Raw genomic sequence first — 18318 nt, 5'->3', positions numbered from 1 at the left:
AGGCCCCCGAGCCCCGGCGGGCGCCCCCGGGCCCCCGCGCGCGCCCCGGCCTCCGGGAGACTGGCGCATGCCACGGAGCGCCCCTCGGGCCGCCGCCGCTCCTGCCAGGGCCCCTGCTGCTGCTGCTGTCGCCTGCGCCTGCTGCCCCAACTCGGCACCCGACTTCTTCATGGTGTGCGGAGGTCATGTTCGCTCCTTAGCCGGCAAACGACTTTTCTCCTCGCCTCCTCGCCCCGCATGTTCAGGACCAAACGATCTGCGCTCGTCCGGCGTCTCTGGAGGAGCCGTGCGCCCGGCGGCGAGGACGAGGAGGAGGGCGCGGGGGGAGGCGGAGGAGGAGGCGACCTGCGGGGAGAAGGGGCGACGGACGGCCGGGCGCATGGGGCCGGTGGCGGCGGCGCAGGCAGGGCTGGCTGCTGCCTGGGCAAGGCGGTGCGAGGTGCCAAAGGTCACCACCATCCCCACCCCCCAGCCGCGGGCTCCGGCGCGGCCGGGGGCGCCGAGGCGGATCTGAAGGCGCTCACGCACTCGGTGCTCAAGAAACTGAAGGAACGGCAGCTGGAGCTGCTGCTCCAGGCCGTGGAGTCCCGCGGCGGTACGCGCACCGCGTGCCTCTTGCTGCCTGGCCGCCTGGACTGCAGGCTGGGCCTGGGGGCGCCCTCCGGCTCGCAGCCCGCGCAGCCGCCCTCGTCCTATTCGCTCCCCCTCCTGCTGTGCAAAGTGTTCAGGTGGCCGGATCTCAGGCATTCCTCGGAAGTCAAGAGGCTGTGTTGCTGTGAATCTTACGGGAAGATCAACCCCGAGCTGGTGTGCTGCAACCCCCATCACCTTAGCCGACTCTGCGAACTAGGTAGGAAGTTGTTCTGCGCCCACCCTCCCCTTCTTCTGGCGCTCAGGTGGTGCAAGAAAAGCTCCATTGGGGGCTGTGTGTTTGTGTAGCTACCTCGCCGGAGGGGAGTGTACATCTCTTCCTGGGAAGAGACTTGGGGGACAAGGGTCGAGAAGGGACTAGGGGAAACTGGAAAGGTATTCCCTGGGGGTTGCCTTCCAGTTTTTTTCTTCTCTGTTGCCCCGGGGCGCGGGGGAGGCTTTGGGCATTGCTCAAGCACACACTCCACACGCAGGGGGTTAAAGATTAGATGTCCTCATTTCCGGATTAGCCAAGGGGTGCAGAGAGAAGCGGGGGTCACGCCTCCCCCGCTCTGGGAAAGGCGTTGAGGTGTGTGGCCGAGTTGGATTCGGTCCAAGGCCGCCAAGGAAGGCTGGAAGAAGCAGTTGTAAAGGCTAGAGAGTAAGGCTCTCCTTTAGTAAATAAAGAGAGTCACGTCGGGCACAAGGGGCCGGGAGACTGCCCTGGCCGGCGCAGCTTTGGGTTTTGAGGCAAAGAGTTAGGATGGAAGGCCGCGCTGGATATCTGCTCTAAACTGTGCCACCCCAGGGTGAAAGAGAACAAGCAGTCAGGAGAAGTTGGGTGCCCCCTGCTTTTTCCTTTCTTCCAGCACAGGAAAGCACAGTTACTGACTGTGGGATGGTCTGCCCCCAGCGCCTCCGTGAGGAGGATGCCCCTGGGGCCTGGGCTTCTTCTCAGTTGAGACCCCAGCCTCCTTCTCTTTATCCTCCCGGCCTCCTCCATTGATTCCCTTTTCTCTACGTCTTTGTGCGGGGGCGGAGTGCACCTCGGGCGCCCACAAATCCAAGTTCACCAGCGCTCTTGGGGTGCACCTCCCGGGTGGGCTGGCAAAGGGGAAGCCCGTGTTCCCCGCGCGGGTGCGGAGCGGAGCAGCGGTGGCGGAGGTGAATTGCACCCCTGGGGGACGGGTCGGGGCGGGGGTGGGGTGGGGCGGTGGGAGTGGGATGTGAAGTTTTGGGACGGGGAGGGGGCTTTGTGGCCCTGCAGCCCTGTGAAGTGAGCGGCCGCGGCCGAGCCGCGGCCGAGCCGGTGGTTTCCAGCCCGGCCGGCCGAGCGCGGCGACGGCGGCGGCGGCGGCGGCCGCAGACGTGGAGGAGCGGAGCGCCGAGGCTGGCGCCAGGCGGCCTCTTTTGTTTATCTGACAGCTAAATATCAAGGCAATCACCGCCTCGCGGCCCTGCCTCCAACCCCCACAGCTAAGACAAACAGTTGGGCTAAAAGAATGCCTCTGTTATCATAAGTTTCTATCTCTTTCTCATGGCTCGGCCTTTATTTTCTCTTTCTTTTTTAATTCCAGAGTCTCCCCCTCCTCCTTACTCCAGATACCCGATGGATTTTCTCAAACCAACTGGTGAGTAGATGATTTTAAAAATATCCTTCCTATCTTAAGTTAGAAATGGAGTCTCTAGAACGCGGATGTGTATGCCTAGGCAGCGGCGTGGGGAGACGCTGGACTTGCCCTGAGGTTGTTATAGTTGCCGATGTTGGAAGTTTGGTGGATTTTTTTCTGTTTTTGTTGTGACTGGAGCTGGCCGTAATGTGTGTGTGTGTGTGTGTGTATATGTGTGTGTGTGTATGTATACATGTATATCTTTTTGCAGAGATGTTTGTTTCCTAGATATTTCCATTTTGTTCCTTTTTTCATGTATTTGCACTCCATAACCCAAGTTGGCTCAGCTTTTAACACGTGGAATTTGATCCACGCCGAAGCATCTCGGGAGCCAAATAGGACAGGTTGATGGGCAACGTCGGAGACTTTGTGAGTGCCAGAAGTATCTCAGTGGGAAGAATGGATAACCCGATGGGGGAGGGAAGACAGATTAAAAAAGTGCAGAGACGGACCTTGGTTTGGAGCAAGAGATTAGAAAATTTAAGAAGTAAAGTCCACAGCCCCCTCCTGGTTTTCTCGGAGTTCCTGGTGAGGGCTATAAAAGTTTCTAGCAGAGCTCTGCCTGCCTGGTGCTTTGTCACAGGCTGGCACGGGGCCAGGGCAGAAGCCCCACTTGAGGCTGGCACCACCTCAGTTGCGCTTGTCTGCATTCAACTTCTGGCTGGCAGTGCAGAGGTTTGACAGTGCCAGGGGAGGAGGGTCTGAAAAACGGGGACTCGAGGGTGACAACTTCGATGGGCCCTTGTTTCCTGGAGCCCCTTCTTACAGCGGGAGGTTCGTTTGCTTGAAAGTATGGATTGTGACTTTGGTCTACACTGGTGCCTGACAAATGCAACGCTTTTGACGTTTTTATTTTGCCAAGGTTCTGGGAGAAGGAAAAGTGAAGGGTTGGGCCCCATTTCCCTCTTGGAATTCTACAAGTCCTTCCGCCTCATGAGTTTTGGCTGTTGGGCCTTTCCCCCACTAATTAAAAGTCTTGCTGGGGCGTTGTCCAGAATTAAATACTTTAATGAACGGTGTAAGAGAAGCCCATGCTCTCCAGCCAGCCCTCCCCAACTACACGATCCCTCCAGGAGGGAAGGCGTTGCTGCTTGCCTGGTGCCTGTCTAGTAAGTGGCCTGCAAAGCATGTGATATTTTGCTTTCGATTTACAAAACACCAGATAAATAGTCATTAATGAGGAGATAAGCAGCTCTGTATTTGTAACAAATGTTAACTGGAATGACCAAGCTCTGTTTTCTCCAAGAATGTAAGTTGACTGGGTTTTTGGCATCAGTACTCAAGAATTCTTTTATGAGCTTAGTTCTCCAAGGGGCTATCTCTGTCCTGTTTTTGTTTTCCCTTCCATAGTCTTCAAATTCGGAGGTTTTCCTTAAAAGTGAGAAAGAGGGAGGCCAGTTACCTTGGCCCCGGGGGTAAAGAAGACTAGGGCGAAATGTTCTGAGAAATTTCCTAAAATCATAGGAAAGAAAGACCACATTCTCTTGGGTTTCCTGCAGAGATACCTGGACAGATCTGTTCACCGGATTCAAGCAGTCACCCTCTCAGGCCAGGACCTCATTTTCAGTGAGTGGAGTGATGTATTTATTCATTAGCAAGTGTTGACATTAGGTAGCAAAATGTGTGCAAACAGAGAAGCCACAAAGACAGGAATGTGCCATTTCCAAGGGGGAGAAAAGTTCTCCAGATCAGCCAATAGGAAGTGATTAACCTGCCAATCGGAAACTCACAGCTTGGTTACTCACCCAAAACGTTTCTGTAAAACAAAACCAAAAAAAAAAAAAAAACACCCCCAGAAAACACTCCAAAGCAAAAATCTAACCCCCCTCTCCCCCCGCCAAACCAGAAAACCCCAAAACAAACAACAAAAAAGTGAAAAACATCACCTTTGTGTAAGGATGTAAGGGTGCTAACTGGCGAAGCCCCTGTGGTGGGAATCTCCTGACGCGCTGGAGTGCAGCCAGGGCTGGGCCTGGTTTTGCTGGCTGCTGTAGCCAGAGATGTTGAGGTCAGACACACAGATGGGATGCTGCCCCAGGTTTTTCTCTTTGCCTTGCACATGGGGGAGAGAGTATTTGGCTGGGGAACTTAGGTCAGCTGCTTACATTCTAAAGTTTCTAAGTTGTAGGTTGCATTTTTAGTCTTGGGTTACTAGGTGAGAACCAGCCATAAGGTTTACAGTGGATAGCTATTAAAATCCTAACCAGTTGCACAACTAAGGGAATCTCTCCTGTGAAGTCTCCAGATTGGGCAGAGGCGGTGGGAAGAGGCTGGGGCCTGGTCCCCCTGCAGCCTTGGAGGAATGCTCGGGCTGAAAGTTGGGAGCTCCATTTTGCTCTGGTTCAAGCTGTTCCACTGCAGCCTCTGGCATGGCCTGACTAGGTAGGCCTGGGTACTCTGTGGTTCGAAGTCAGCAGGATCTTCTGGGAAGGAGTGTTAGACGTGGCTGGATGTAGGAGTAGGGTGGCTGTGACTTGAGGCTCTCAGAAGTCAGGACACCCCCAGCCCCAGCCCCAGCCCCATCACAGCAGGAGTAAGAGCAGGCTGTTAGAATGAGATCTCAGTTTATGGAGTGGGGATGCTGGAAGGGATTGCTCTGTAGGCTCTGCTTCCTGTGTCCTCTGTATCTGAAGGTCTGAAAGATTTGAAGAATGGCTTGGCGGGGAGGGGATGTTGCTGGGTACACCTACTTGCTTGGGCTGGGGATCCAGGTGACCATTGGCAGATGGAGCCTCCAAAGCCTAGTTGAGAAGTCTGGGACCTAGTCCTGCATTTACCTCTTAACTCAGGCCACTCTTAACTTTTCCAGGCCTGGTTTTAAACCCACGTGATCAAGGAGTTAGGTTAGATGATTCATTCATTCACTCATTTAGTGGCTTACTCATTCATTCTGCATACCTGATGTGCCTGCCTAAAATGCAGTGAAGATGCCAGTGCATTGGATAGTGCTTCTGTAACCTGGGTTGTGGACTGGGGCAGGGCTGGGGTATAATGGTGGTGGTGGAGGCGCCTCTGTCCCAGACCGTAGGTACTTAGGTAGTTCAGAACTAAGTTGACGAGAATGTCCTGACTGTCTGGAAACCATTCTCTGAATGAGAGAAGTGGGGTCCCCAGCTCTGTCACCTTGTACCCCTTGCAGCAGCTCATTCCTTGGCTGCTCCCAGGCATGCATCTTTGAAAGCTCTCCTACTGCTGGGAGAGGGGACTGAGGCTCCCACAAAACCCAGCACTCACTGGGTGCTTGGTAGTGTTTAGCGGTGGAGAAGAGCCCGGAGTAGCCTAGAGTTTCTGAGTGTACCGGCCTGGGCTCTGGGCAGCAGGAGACAAGGCAGTAGCTGAGAACCCTGCCTTTGGAGAGCTACCTCAGCAGAGCTTTTCTGTGGGTGAGAGACGGAGCTGTGGCCTCTTTGACCTATACTAACTTGTCAGGAGCTTGAGGCCAGTCTGGGTGCTGAAGACTGTCTCAGCCCAGCTACCTTCAGGGAAGAGAGTGAGGATGTGGCCTACCTTGGGAGGGAGAGGGCTGAACCCTTGGGTATGGTCCAGCTCACTGGGTGGCCCCTTGGGCTACTCAGTGATGCCTCAGTTTACCTGGGTACCTGTCAAACAGGTAGACCTTGCTACTTCACAGGGGTGGTAAGGAGACCTAATTAATGTGTGTAAATCCCTTCTGAGATCGAAGGCGCTGCACAAAGGGCAGAACACCATTTCATAGAAATGCTTGTGGTGGCCAGTGTGGAGCTGGCTTAACCTTTGACCTGAGACAGGCTGACAACCCTGAATGTGGTCCCAGCTCTGCCCCGAGATGTGGGCTCTTCCTTTGAAACACACCTTGTCCCTGGGATTCAGCCAGCCAAAGCCGGTGGGGGGAGGGAGTGGCCGTGGATAAGTCATCATGGGGGTGTCTTCCCTTTGCGGGGTAGGTAGAAGCCAATCTCCAGCATAGTGAAGGCCATCGAAGTAGTTTAGAAAGTGCAGGCTATACACTCTTTAACCAGCAACTCCATTTCCTGCCTGCCCCTATTGTTTTCCATTTGATTAAGTGTATCCTGTAAAACTGTATATTCCTGTTAGGAATTAAACTTTACCCTGATACAGTGAAATTACCCACACAGTCTTTTCCCTCTCCCCTGCCCGCCGCTACCACTCCTCCGCTTCCTCCTTCCCTGTTTAGAAGAATTCTTGAAAAGTTGTTCTTCCATCCTGAGAGAGAATGCAAGAGAGGGATTAGAGAGAGGACCTCAGGGTTGGGTGGCCCAGCCCCTCCCCCCTTTTACCAGGCACTGGAGACAGCCGCTGGGCCCCTAGAGAGCTCTGTGGCTACCTGCCCCTGGGCTACTCTTTCACTTGGCTTCCTATTTGCCCTCTCGGCCAAGTGTTTCCAGGGGGAAACTGGTAACGCACCCCCCCGGGGACATCCTGCTAGTGGCCTGGGGTGGAGGGACTGGAATTTGCACCGTCTGACCCGGTGCTGCGACGCTCCTTTCCTGAGCCGGCCTTTCTCTATGGATTTCAGTAAGTTTGGCATTGGCAATGGTGCATGATATGCTTATGGGGTCTCGTATTTTTGTTTCATGGGGCTAATTCGTTGTGGTTCGTGGCCATTATTTTTTGTTTTAATTGCTTGGAGGGAGGTTGTCAAGTCTATTTCGCATCTGGAATTGTCATTATCCTCGTGAACATTTAGGTCACTGTGCTGAGCACCTGAGGGTGACAAAGATGTTGAGGAGAAGGTTATAGTCCAGTTCAGGCAGACAGGATCTGAAGGTAAAAGATCATTAAAGACAGCAGAAGGAAATTACAAGTACTGGGTGCCAGAAAGATTTTACAGGAAACTGAGGCAGGGAGGCTTGCAGGTCTGGGGTTGCCTGGGAGGGTTTCCAGAGATGGGGAGTTTGGATTAGGGAGCCTTGCTGAAAATGTTCTCTGTTGTCCTGATGTGGCGTGAGGGTGATGTGGCGTGAGGGGCTGTTCACACAGGTGTGTACATGAGTAAAATTCATTTCATTGAGTTGTACTTGAGATTTGTATTTTTTTTTATACTTATTATACCTCAGTTAAAAAGGAAGAAGTCCCTTCAGCCCAACACCAGTTCTTCCTAAAGAACTGGAAAGTCTGTCTTTAAGAAGATGAGAGTGGCAGCGAGGCCACTGGATCCAGGCAGAGAGGCCATGCTTTTGGGAAAAGATGGGAAAGATGGGGGGGAGATAGCAGCCTCGGTTGAGAGAAGAACCGGGCGTCCTTTGACCTTGGGAACTACCTGGTTTCCTCAATGGGGGACTTGCAATAAAAGAGAAATTCCAGCCAGTCTGTCTTGACTAATGATTAACTGGCCGCCCGGAGCCCAGATGGGTGACAAGGTGCTGTGGTCTGTCTTATGATGGGTAGCGAAGCCTGAGCAGCCCATTAATAATCAGCATCGCGGCCGGGAGTCACCCGTTTGGAATGTGTGGTTTCTCTTTCATGCTGTTTAGAATGTGCTTAAAAATTAATCTTGGTGTTTTTATTTATTTATTTCTCTCTTCTTTTCATATCCACAGCAGACTGTCCAGATGCTGTGCCTTCCTCCGCTGAAACAGGGGGAACGAATTATCTGGCCCCTGGGGGGCTTTCAGGTGAGCTGCTTTCCCTTACTTTCTTGGCAATTCGAAGACCTCCTGAAATGACTGGAGACTGGAGGACTGGAGGTGGCCTTCCGCCACCCCAGCTGGTCTGGAATTAATTCTCACTTTTATGTGCATGAAACTGGATGTATCCGTGATGACTCTGTTGCCCTTCAGCTCGTCCTTCTGGGCCGTAGATCTGGAAGGTGGGGTCCGGCGGGCGGGCTGGTGTTGGGCCATGTTTCGTGGTTATTGTTAAGCAGCTCCCGACTTGAGGGGCTTCCACTGGGTGACTTTGATGTTATTAGTTCACGGGTTTAAGCCCTTTTTTGCTCTCACTCTCGGTGCATCGGGTGCCTTGAAGGGAATGGATCCACCTTTTGGGAACTTGTAGAAGACAGATCCCAAGTGTAGGATGGGAGTTTGGAGTAGTAGATGCTTCTTTGCAAGTCCTGCTTCCCAGTCCAGCTTCGTGCAGGAGTCTGCAGTGCATGGTGGGGATGGGAGGGCCAGGGTGGGGACAATGCAGACAGTAGGTGCTAATACTGTTACCCAGCAGGGAAGGTGTCCCTCAGGGCCCACAGGTGTGAGCAGGGACCTGGACTCCCTAGGCTGGAGAGTTATGGAATTGGGTGAGGGGCACTGGGGGGCCTAAACATCATTGTCCCTGAGAGACAGGAGAAGAGAGTGATAAACTTGGAGAAACTCATTAGCAATGTAAGTGGGAGACATTTCCATTTTGTTCTAAATATGTCCTGTTTTCCACCTGTTTTTCCCACCCCAGTATGCCATCACTGGATTCTCTTAAGAACTAGCTAAAACAAGAGGGAAAGTAATCCAGGAAAAAAAAAAAAAAAAAAAGGAAGAAAATCCAGCAGAGTTCTGGGCATTTGCCCTTGGGACATTGGTGTAGGATCATGGCAGCTCAGATGGAAGCTATAAAACTGTCTTTGGGGGGGACCATGGTGCACCCTCTTTTGTGACTTTTAACCGGTCAGGTGTCGCTTTAGGCTCTGCTCGGTTCGTCCTAGCCAGTTCCCTCTGCAGGAATTGAGCTTGCTGAGAATGTCTTCAGGGAGACCCTTGTTTGTTTTGATTTCAGTGCAGTATATACTCTGGCTGTTATCTGAGACAGAGGATATTGTTTACTCAAAGCTCCTAATGAGAGCTGAGCAGGAAAAAAGAGGGGCCCAGAAAGGGCAGGGGCTTGGGGTGAGGATGGGAGTGGACCGTGGCGGAGGAGGAGGGAAGAACATCCCGGGACATGAGAGCTGTGTCTTTTCTGCTTTCTAAGGCTCAGAGAGTTCCGGAAAGAAAGAAAGCCAAGGAGAGGAAAGGGTCTGGGCAAAATAGCACACTCAGGATGTTGTTAGAGGGTTTTATTTTTTAAATTCTGAATGTGCAGGGAGGAGTCCCAGCCCCTCTGAACCACATGAAACAAGCAAGGGAAGTGGTAGCTTTTGAAAGGGGGCTTTTCGGAAGGTTTGTCTTATTGATAACATCTTGTCTGTCTCCTCTGCTGGAGGAAGTAACGATACCCGCCTGAGCCACCAGCCTCCTTACCCGGCCCCCGGAGCCAAAAGTGTGACAGTGCAGCCCCTGTGAGACGGGTGGGCTTCCATGAGTTTTTCTAGTCCTAGAAAGAAACGGGGGGTAAAGCAATGATGAACTCCTCCCCTACCCCCAAAGTAACTGCAGCCATTTCGATGAATGAGAAGCTGCTAGGAAGGAGTGCTTGTCTCTGAAGGGATAGCGTCGTTCAACAAAACTGCAAGAAGAAAAAAACGGGACGGGGGGCTCCACATGAAAGAGCATTTGTTTTGAATTTTAGCTCTTGATTTACTAATTCCCAAGGCTTCAAAGTTTCAACTGTTTCTTCTTTCCGTTCAGAGTTGGAGTAGTTTATTAATAATGGGCCGTGGGGGGAAGTTGAAGAAACTGTTTCTTGGGTTGGTGCCAGTGGTTTGGGGGTGTCTGGAGGGGAGGCGATAGGCCCTGAGAAAACCCACGGCTCCTCCCTCTGCCGCGAGAATGCCCCCCCCCGCCCCAAAAGATGATGGTAGTGGCTCGAGTCCAGGGCGGAGGGTTTTGCAAATGGAGAAAGCCCAAACCTCCTTTCCAAGAACTTGATCTTTCCTTGGTGGGGGGGTGGAGGTGGCCGAGGCCGGGGTGTGTCTGCCTGGCGGAGGATGAGGCCGGTGGGGGGGGCTGTGGTGGCTGAAGGGGGCTGGGCCGGGGAGGGGAAGGAGGCTGGAGCGGGGAGCCTGCTGTGGGGAGCGCCAGGCCAAGTGGGCATCACGGCGGGGAGCGGGGAAGGTGCCCACAGGGCTCTGCCCCCGCCTCCCCCCTGGAAATCACCTCTCTGAGTGTCTCTTTCACGGGCCCTGTGTGCTGTTTTCCTTCCTGTCCTGGCCGAGATCGGGCTTAATGAATGGGGCTCAGTTTAGGGTGGGAGGAAGGTCGGCAGCGGGAGCCAGGGCTTGATTCTCTTGGCAAGGGAAGAAGGGAAAGAAAAAAACAGCCGAATGTGAAAATGTGGTGCCTCGGGGGTGGGGGTGAGGGTGTGCTTGAAGGCACGCCCCTCGCCCCTCCCGAGATGCCGGGGTGACTCCAAGGCTGGCCCTTCCCTTTCCTGCGAGGAAGGGGAGTGGGCGGGTAGGAGCGCTGGGAGCCGGCCCGCTGGCTGCGGGTTGGAATTCCAGCCTTGCAGCGCGGGGCTGGCCGGGGCTGGCCGGGGAGACGACAGGCCAGGCCTCTGGGACTCGCAGTGAAACAGACCCCACCCCTGCAAGTTTCCTCAGTCTGGGAAAACGGCACATTTTTAGAAGGCTGTGACTCGGTTCCAGGAGATTGTACTTTCATTTCTGACAGCCGGCTCTCGGAGACAGATGGATTGCTCGGTGCCTGGTTGTGTGTGTGTGTGTGTGTGTGTGTGTGTGCGCGCACACACACACACGCGTGTATGCGTGCTGCAGACCTACAGATAGACACGTGCACAGACACATGAGCGGACAGGCGCTGGGATAGGCCTGGGTCCCTCTAACACGGGATAGGTGGACCTCAGAGACGGTTTCTCCATGAGGATGTGTGCTCTGGGCCCGGGGAGTGTTTGGATTGGTTCTGAATCTTGATCTGGGTATGGTGCTTTTGGAAAGGCGTGTAGGACAAACCCTTGTTGCTGGCATGTATCCTGGCTCAAGAATACCCACCTGGGAGTGGTCTTACGTAGATGGGAAGCTTCTAGGTTCAGCTCGGTGGTGGAAGTGGAAAGGATTTGCTCCCAGAGCTTTCACTGTGTCACTGGTAATTAAAAGCATGTGTTCGAAGCTGTCATCTTTGCAGCCTCCATCTGGAGTTTCTGGGGGGAGCGTTCATTTAGCTTGTCTACTGTCCTGATTTGGGGGAGTGGGGTGGGGTGGGAGGGGTTTGAAGAAATACCACCTCACTTGTGAGCTCCAGGTTATTCAGCTGCACACCCAGCCTCCTCCTTTGTATATTGGTGTCTAAAGCTGGTTGGGCCTCAGACATACGGGCCTCACTGGTTAGGGCAGGGATTAGAGGCCAACATCATGTAGTCATTTTTAAAATTTTTATTTATTTATTTTTGGCTGTGTTGGATCTTTGTTGCTGCGCGCAGGCTTTCTCTCGTGGCGAGCGGGGGGCTACTCTTCGTTGTGGTGTGTGGGCTTCTCATTGCAGTGGCTTCTCTTGTTGCAGAGCACAGGCTCTAGACGTGCAGGCTTCAGTAGTTGTGGCACGCGGGCTCAGTAGTTGTGGCTCACGGGCTCTAGAGCACAGGCTCAGTAGTTGTGGCGCACAGGCTTAGTTGCCTTGCGGCATGTGGGATCTTCCCGGACCAGGGATCGAACCTGTGTCCCCTGCATTGGCAGGCAGATTCTTATCCACTGCACCACCAGGGAAGCCCCCATTTGTAGTCATTTAAACTTCAAAAGAGGTGCCACCCTGGATTTCAGGGAGGGAGGTGGGAGGCAGTGGAGGTGTAGTACCGATGTGTTTGGGGGAGGGTGCTGAGGAACCCATCTCTTGGTTGTATAAAATCATGCTTATTGGAGAGACACCGTCCCACCAACCCAAGGGAGGCCAGCTCCTTTGCTAAGGTCTTCAGATCCGTGTCTCGCTTCTAGTTCCTGGGTGATGGGAATGTCCTTAGGTCAGCATCCATTCCAGGAAAGGTTCTTTCCTCTTCTTTGATCCCTGCTGGCGTCTATGAGAGCCTCGGAGGAGAGTCTTCAAAAACACCTACATAATCTGAAAATGTGGTCCTGGCTCAGTCCACAGTCAACTTGGGCTCAAACCAAGTAGCTTAGGAAAGAGTGCTCCATCCTGTTCTTAAGGAAAGTTATTCAGCTGCATTTGTTGTTTCGTTGGGAATGGTGATGGCAAACAGGGAATCTCTCCTCGGGTGCCTATTGCTGTGTTTTTATATCTCCTTCCTGTGCCTGGGAACAAGCAGATAAGTGGTTTCTCTGGAGTCTCTAATGCCATGGGGGGTGGGGTGGGGGTGGATTGAGTTCATCCAAGTGGCCTTGAGCATGGGCTTGGGGGGGGAGTCAGAAGGACCAGCACATGTAACCATGAGCGAGCTCCTTACCTATCCGCTCCCCTTCCTTCAGGCCACTGTGAGGAGTGACAGTCTGAATCTCTAGGGACCCATATGTCCCTAAATGCCAGGCTGATGACTCAATCCCCGGCCGGCTCACCTGGTGCACACCCACTCCCCAGTGAAGACCAGTCAAGGACAGCAGCTCAAGCTCTTTGCCTCTTCTGCAAGGCTTGAGGTCATGCACTCAACCCCAGAGAAGGGCTCACTGTTAAAACCCCTTTTGTCCTGGAAAGAATGGGGCAGTCAGGCAGGGATTAAATGCAGGGTGACAGCATTTAAAGTCTCTGGAGCAAATTGGGGCTGCTCTGCCGGCCAGACTAGATGGGCCACTGCCTCATGCACCCCGTCCCTGATGCAGAGCAAGGCTGGCCCGCGAAGGGGGAGGGGCCAGGGTCCGGTGTAGCCCTTGGCCACTGTCTTGGGGCACTAACACCCTCTCCCCAGGGAGGCTTTTTCTTAGCAGAGCCCAGCAGTAGCTGCGTGGACTTCTGGACCTGTGGCCCAGAGCTGGGGGGGGGGGCAGTGAAAAGGGAGGGAATGCCAAAGGATTCATGATCAAGTTTGTCTCCCTTTGCTTCTCTCTTTTTTTTTTTTTTTTCTTTTTTTTGCGGTACGAGGGCCTCTCACTGTTGTGGCCTCTCCTGTTGCGGAGCACAGGCTCCGGACATGCCGCTCCGCGGCATGTGGGATCTTCCCGGACCGGGGCACGAACCCGTGTCCCCTGCATCGGCAGGCGGACTCTCAACCACTGTGCCGCCAGGGAAGCCCTCACTTTGCTTCTTTATTGCTGCTGTTGCTGTCCCGTGATACTGCTCCTACAGTGCTGTGATCGCCAGGCCACTTCACAGCAGGTGTCAACCTGGTGGGAGAAAAACAGGCGCAGGGTGGTGGTCCCCAGACTTGTCTGCACATCGGAACCCCTGGGAGCTTCCAAATCACAGTCTGTTGGCAGGATCCCAGCATCAGTATTTTTTGAGGCTTCCCAGATGATTTCAGGGTGCAGACAAGTTGGGGAGCCCCTGGTGTAAGGGGTAAAAGGGTCTGTGTTCCTGAGGGGGAGTATCTAGTGTGTGTGTGTGTGTGTGTGTGTGTGTGTGTGTGTGTGTGTGTGGAGAGTACCTTTGGTGGCTTCTCTTGGTGGCTGTGCAGGTTTTCTGTGATTCTGCCTGTGCTCCTATAGGGAAGAATTCGAGTACCTTGCTTGCTGAGCCTCTTCTCAACTAAGACTTTCACTCGATTGTAGAAGCTTGACAAGGTGTGTTAACCCTGCCTCGTCCTCCCATTGGCTTTGTTGTAGTGGAGGACATGGTAAAAGTGACCCATGGGACAGGGTTTCCTTTCAGGGTGATGAAGATGTTCTGGAACTAGGTAGTGGTGATGGTTGCTCAGCTCTGCGGATGCTCTCAATGTCACTAATGGTAAATGTCGTGTTCCGCATATCTTGCCACAGTTTTAAAAAGTAGTGACCTGTGGTAGCTTTTAAATGCATGCAGGTATTTAGATATTCAGTAAAAAACACTGGCTCTGGAGAATGAAAATGGAGACTTCAGTTAGGTGCCTGAGATCTGTAGATAGACACTTGTTTCCAGAGCACCTCTGAGGTCTCCAGGGGTGGGCCCACAGTCACGGGCCTGTCTCCCGTGATTTGTCAACCTTTTCTTTTCCATCTTGGTTGCAGAAAGGAGAGACAGGAAAGTTCCCTGTGGCTCATTTTCCAAGGCTGACCTTTCTGCAGGGGAAGTGAGCGCCCTTGCTCCTTCTCTGCCCCAGGTGCTATTTTCCTCTGGGCAGCCCAGGGACTGGTAAGCAGCCATGTATGGGGCGCTCTCCCAAAGCCTGGAGTCCTCCTGACACCCTGCTGAGTGATCCGGGCCCCCTCCTCTGGTCCTGCTGCCCAAGACCCTAGTTCATGTGACAGCTTCACCGAGGTTATAGGGCTGCAGAGTAGAGAGGAGGCTGGTGACTCGCCCGGGAGCCCTCCCTTTGCAGGAGCCTTGTGAAAGGATACTGTACAGCGTGGCCACTGGGAGGTCACCACTGGCCCTACCATCTCTCTCGCTCAGTACTGAATGGCTAGCCCAGTCTGGCTGTGTGCCTACTGTCACAGACAGGCTTCCTCTCCGGGCTATTTTCAGCGGGAAGATATTATTAACTGCTGAGGCACAGTTCTCAATTTAGTGGCTAACACACCAAGAAAGGAACAGTCCCTTGGTGGCGGCAACTCTACCTAAACACGGTGGCTCGTTGGGGATGATGCCCCCAGCCCCCTTCGCTTCTCCCCACGGGGGTGTGTGCCCCTAGCCCACTCTCTTGGGATGCTGCGACTGAAGATTCAGTGTCTACCGTAGAGAGAATGAGGCTTTTTCTTAAAACCAACTCATTAAAGGTGTAGGCGATAATAGCCTTTATATTCTAAAATGGGGAGATTTTGTGACAGGGATGGGGCACTGGATGGAAAAAGGCACTTTCTGTGGAGTTTAGGACAGCTGTTTAAAACAGGGTGATAACTTTCACCTTGTAAGTGAACAGGAAGTATTGGGACAAGACAGGAAATTGCATCATTCCTTTTATGAGAAGAACTCCAGAAAAAAAGTTGTTCGTGAAAGGTAGTGGCTGAGAGGAGGCCGGCCCGGTTTTGTTTTGTTTTTTTTCCCCCTTTTTTCCTTCCACTCCCATGAGAACTTTTGGGCCATTTTCTTTAAGAAAGAGGCTGTTTGAGAACTTTGTTATTTTTATTATTTAAAAAAATATTTTACCAGAAGGGTCACATTCAGTTGAAATGTTAACTGCAGCCTTATTTCCCAGTATACTAAAGAATCTTTCATGAGTGTTTCAGCTTCCTTCCCCAAATGGTGAGGCCAAGCAGCTCTTGGCTGGAAGTGAATTTTGGTTTGGCTGCACAGTCTTCCACACTGAGCCCCACCCACTGTCATTAGCTCAGTTTTAACTTGCAAAAAAAAAAAAAAAAAAAACCCTCATATTTTGGGGGGGAGGGGTGGGTGGGAATTTACTGATACCCTTAGCCTGTTCACCCCAGCATGACCTTCCCCTAACCAAGGTGCCTGGCATTTGGCAGGCTGGGGCTGCCTTTATTTACTAGCAGTGGGCTTCGTTTTGCCCAAGGAGTCTCTCCTTTAGCTTCCTGACTGCCTATCGCTAGGACTCTGGTGAGCAGTAAAGAGGTGACAGAAGACAGCTCCCCTGGTACAGCTGTGCTTTGCCCTGGGGGATGGGAGTAACTCAGTCCTCAGTCACCCAGAAGCTTCCCCCTTTAGAAAGAGGGCTTGTGCAGCCCCACAGTGATGTGCAGAAGGTGGTATTGTGCTGGATGTGAAAACAGTTTTCATTTATTCATCTCTGGGTTTCTAAGTCCCCTCTTGGACGATGTCATTGTTCTCATAACATGGGACAGTGCCCCGACCCGGGCTGTCAAGGAGCCATCTTTAGGATGGAGACCAGAAAGAAAGAGATCTGTCTGTGTGTGGCTGGCTTGCTCCCCATTTCCCCCCAACCCCCAGCTTTTTTCCTTAGTGGGCTTTGTTTTGTTTTCATAACACAACAGGAGCCCTGGGGTGTGTAAAAGCATTGTTGAACATTCGGTGAGGGTAGCTTGTCCAAACAGAGCAGGACGCCAAGGCAGAATGCTGTGGGCAGGTGGTGAGCCCACAGAGGTTGCCTGGCCGGCGCCTGGCTTGGAAACACCTCCCGGAATCAGCCGCAGCTGGCTGGGAAGTAGCTGAGGACAGGGGCTCTTTTCCCGCCTCCACGGGGAGCCTGGGGCCAGGCCTAGGCCTTTCTGGCTGACCCCTGCCTGGAAGGCATACTCCGCTCCCAGGTGGGTTCTCACGGGCTTCGCTCTGCCGGGTGTAAAGCTGGGGCCTGGGGGGCGGTGGTGGTGCAGCTGCCTTGGGAGAAGCCAGCATGTCCCTGTGGTCCAATCATTTAGCGATTATTTATTGAGCACGTACTACGTGCCACGCTTTGCCAGGCACGGAGGATGTAGTTCTTGGACTCTGCAGATGTAATGGTCTGTCTGAAGGTGCTAGGGGGTCAGTGAGATGGAGGGTCCTTGAACAGGATTTGGCTCTGTCTGGAGTCAGGCACGGGGCAGCTTCTCAGCCATGGGGTGAGGTGTTGTAAGACACGGGGGAGGTGCAGGGATGGGCCCCTGGGGAGATTGTTTGAGCACGCAGGGCCGGCACAGCTTCTCTGCTTCGGTTGTGTGGTCTGTTGAGAGTTGAGATAAAGCAAAGCTTGTGGATAAACAGAGGTCTGCCTCCTCCGGTTCTGTTTCTATTCCCGCCACACGCCCCCAGCCCCCCCACTTGTTGATTGTGAGATAAGAGCTACAACAGCAGGAGGTAGGGTTATAATCCAGACCCTGGTGGTACCTGGGAGCCCAGCGGAGTGGAGGTGACCAGCCACGGGCAGGGCAGGGCGGGGGTGGGGTGGGCATCTGGAATGTTAGCATTTATGTCTTTACAGCCACAGCGGAGGTGGGACATTTTCAAAGCCCAGGGCTTGGACCTTTTTTATAATTCCGGTGGGCTTGATTCCCATGAGGACCATCTGGGGATGCAACACTTGCTTTTTAATTTAAAATCTGAGGGTCAGGTTCATTTCTGAGGTCCCAGCCAGTGTGTGAAGCTCTGGCCCGCCTGTGGGTGGGTTTACGCGAGGTAATCTAATACCCAGTTACCAAGGGGTTTCATTTTCACTGCGAATCCTGCCCCTGGTTGTTCCCCCGAGGCCACTGCTCCGTTCAGGGAGCTCGCTAATTTAATTAATCATCCTTGCTCCTCTGTGGAGTCGGGAGAGCTCTTTTGGCCTTTGGTTTGATCCAGGGCAGTAAGGGAAGAACTGAGTTCAACTCCAGTTTTCCTCTTGCAAAATGGGGAGTTTCTGTCACTCAGACGCGAGCACTCAGATCACCAGGCCAGGGACTGTTGGTGTCTCTCGTGTTCGCTCATTTCTGTGTTGCCTTTTTCCTTTTCAACTTGGGGTGGACGTTCAACAGGAACAAAAAAAGACAACGCCAAGGGCTTCCCTGGTGGCGCAGTAGTTGGGAGTCCGCCTGCCGATGCAGGGGACACAGGTTCGTGCCCCGGTCCGGGAGGATCCCACATGCCGCAGAGCGGCTGGGCCCGTGAGCCATGGCCGCTGAGCCTGCGCGTCCGGAGCCTGTGCTCCGCAACGGGAGAGGCCACAACGGTGAGAGGCCCGTGTACCGCAAAAAAAAAAAAAAAAAAAGACAACGCCAAGAAAAGACTGTGCTGTCAGTAAACTCACCTTTCTGCATCTGCCACCTGGAGGGTTAAATTACCATCTCCAGTCGCCCTTTCCCACCTTGCGGTCACCTGCTGAAGTTGGCAGGTCTCTTTCCCCAGTGAGCTTCTGAGGCTAGAGAGGGCCAGGAAGAGCCGCTCAGCTCAGAAAGTGCCTGGGGACCTTGCCAACCCCAGGGCAGCCTCGTAGCCAGCACGGCCCCTCCCCCTCATTAATCAGTAACCAAGAGGGAAAAGCAGGAGTTGAGTTCTTCCTGTGATCTGGGTGCACAGTATACAGTTCTTAAAAACAGATGGGCCTCATCTCCAGCTCAGTGGGATCACAGTTAAAGGCCCACTGTGGATGGGGGGGCGGTGTTTCCTGGGAAAAGGCCTGGATTTGGGGGGGCTTTCAAAGATTCAGAAGCCGACCCCCATTTCAAGTGTTTGTCGGATGCCCCAGGAGGGCGCTTGGAGAGAATTACAATGGGAGGGAGAGCGTCCACCCTCCAAATTTCAGTCCCCTG

At 53.4% G+C, this 18318-nt stretch overlaps 1 protein-coding gene across 2 annotated transcripts in view; it reads left to right on the top strand.

The window, feature by feature from the left end:
* Positions 1-230: 230 nt before the first annotated feature.
* Positions 231-18318, top strand: part of SMAD7 (SMAD family member 7) — a 30192-nt gene continuing 12104 nt past the window's right edge. Inside the window, exons 1-3 of one of the 2 annotated variants that reach the window (XM_082641439.1) lie at positions 231-850; positions 2208-2261; positions 7844-7915. In XM_082641439.1, coding sequence (XP_082497565.1) covers positions 238-850; positions 2208-2261; positions 7844-7915 — 739 coding nt within the window. In that variant the 5' untranslated portion in view covers positions 231-237. Of the gene's footprint in view, positions 851-2207; positions 2262-7840; positions 7916-18318 lie in introns of both variants that reach the window. The other variant, XM_082641438.1, reaches the window with a different exon arrangement.

The sequence above is a fragment of the Mesoplodon mirus genome (genome assembly GCF_964341445.2).
Source record: "Mesoplodon mirus genome assembly, chromosome: 13".
In the NCBI taxonomy this organism is placed as follows: Eukaryota; Metazoa; Chordata; class Mammalia; order Artiodactyla; family Ziphiidae; genus Mesoplodon; species Mesoplodon mirus.
Note: the sequence above shows the minus strand (reverse complement) of the source record. Positions and strands in the feature narration are given on the sequence as shown.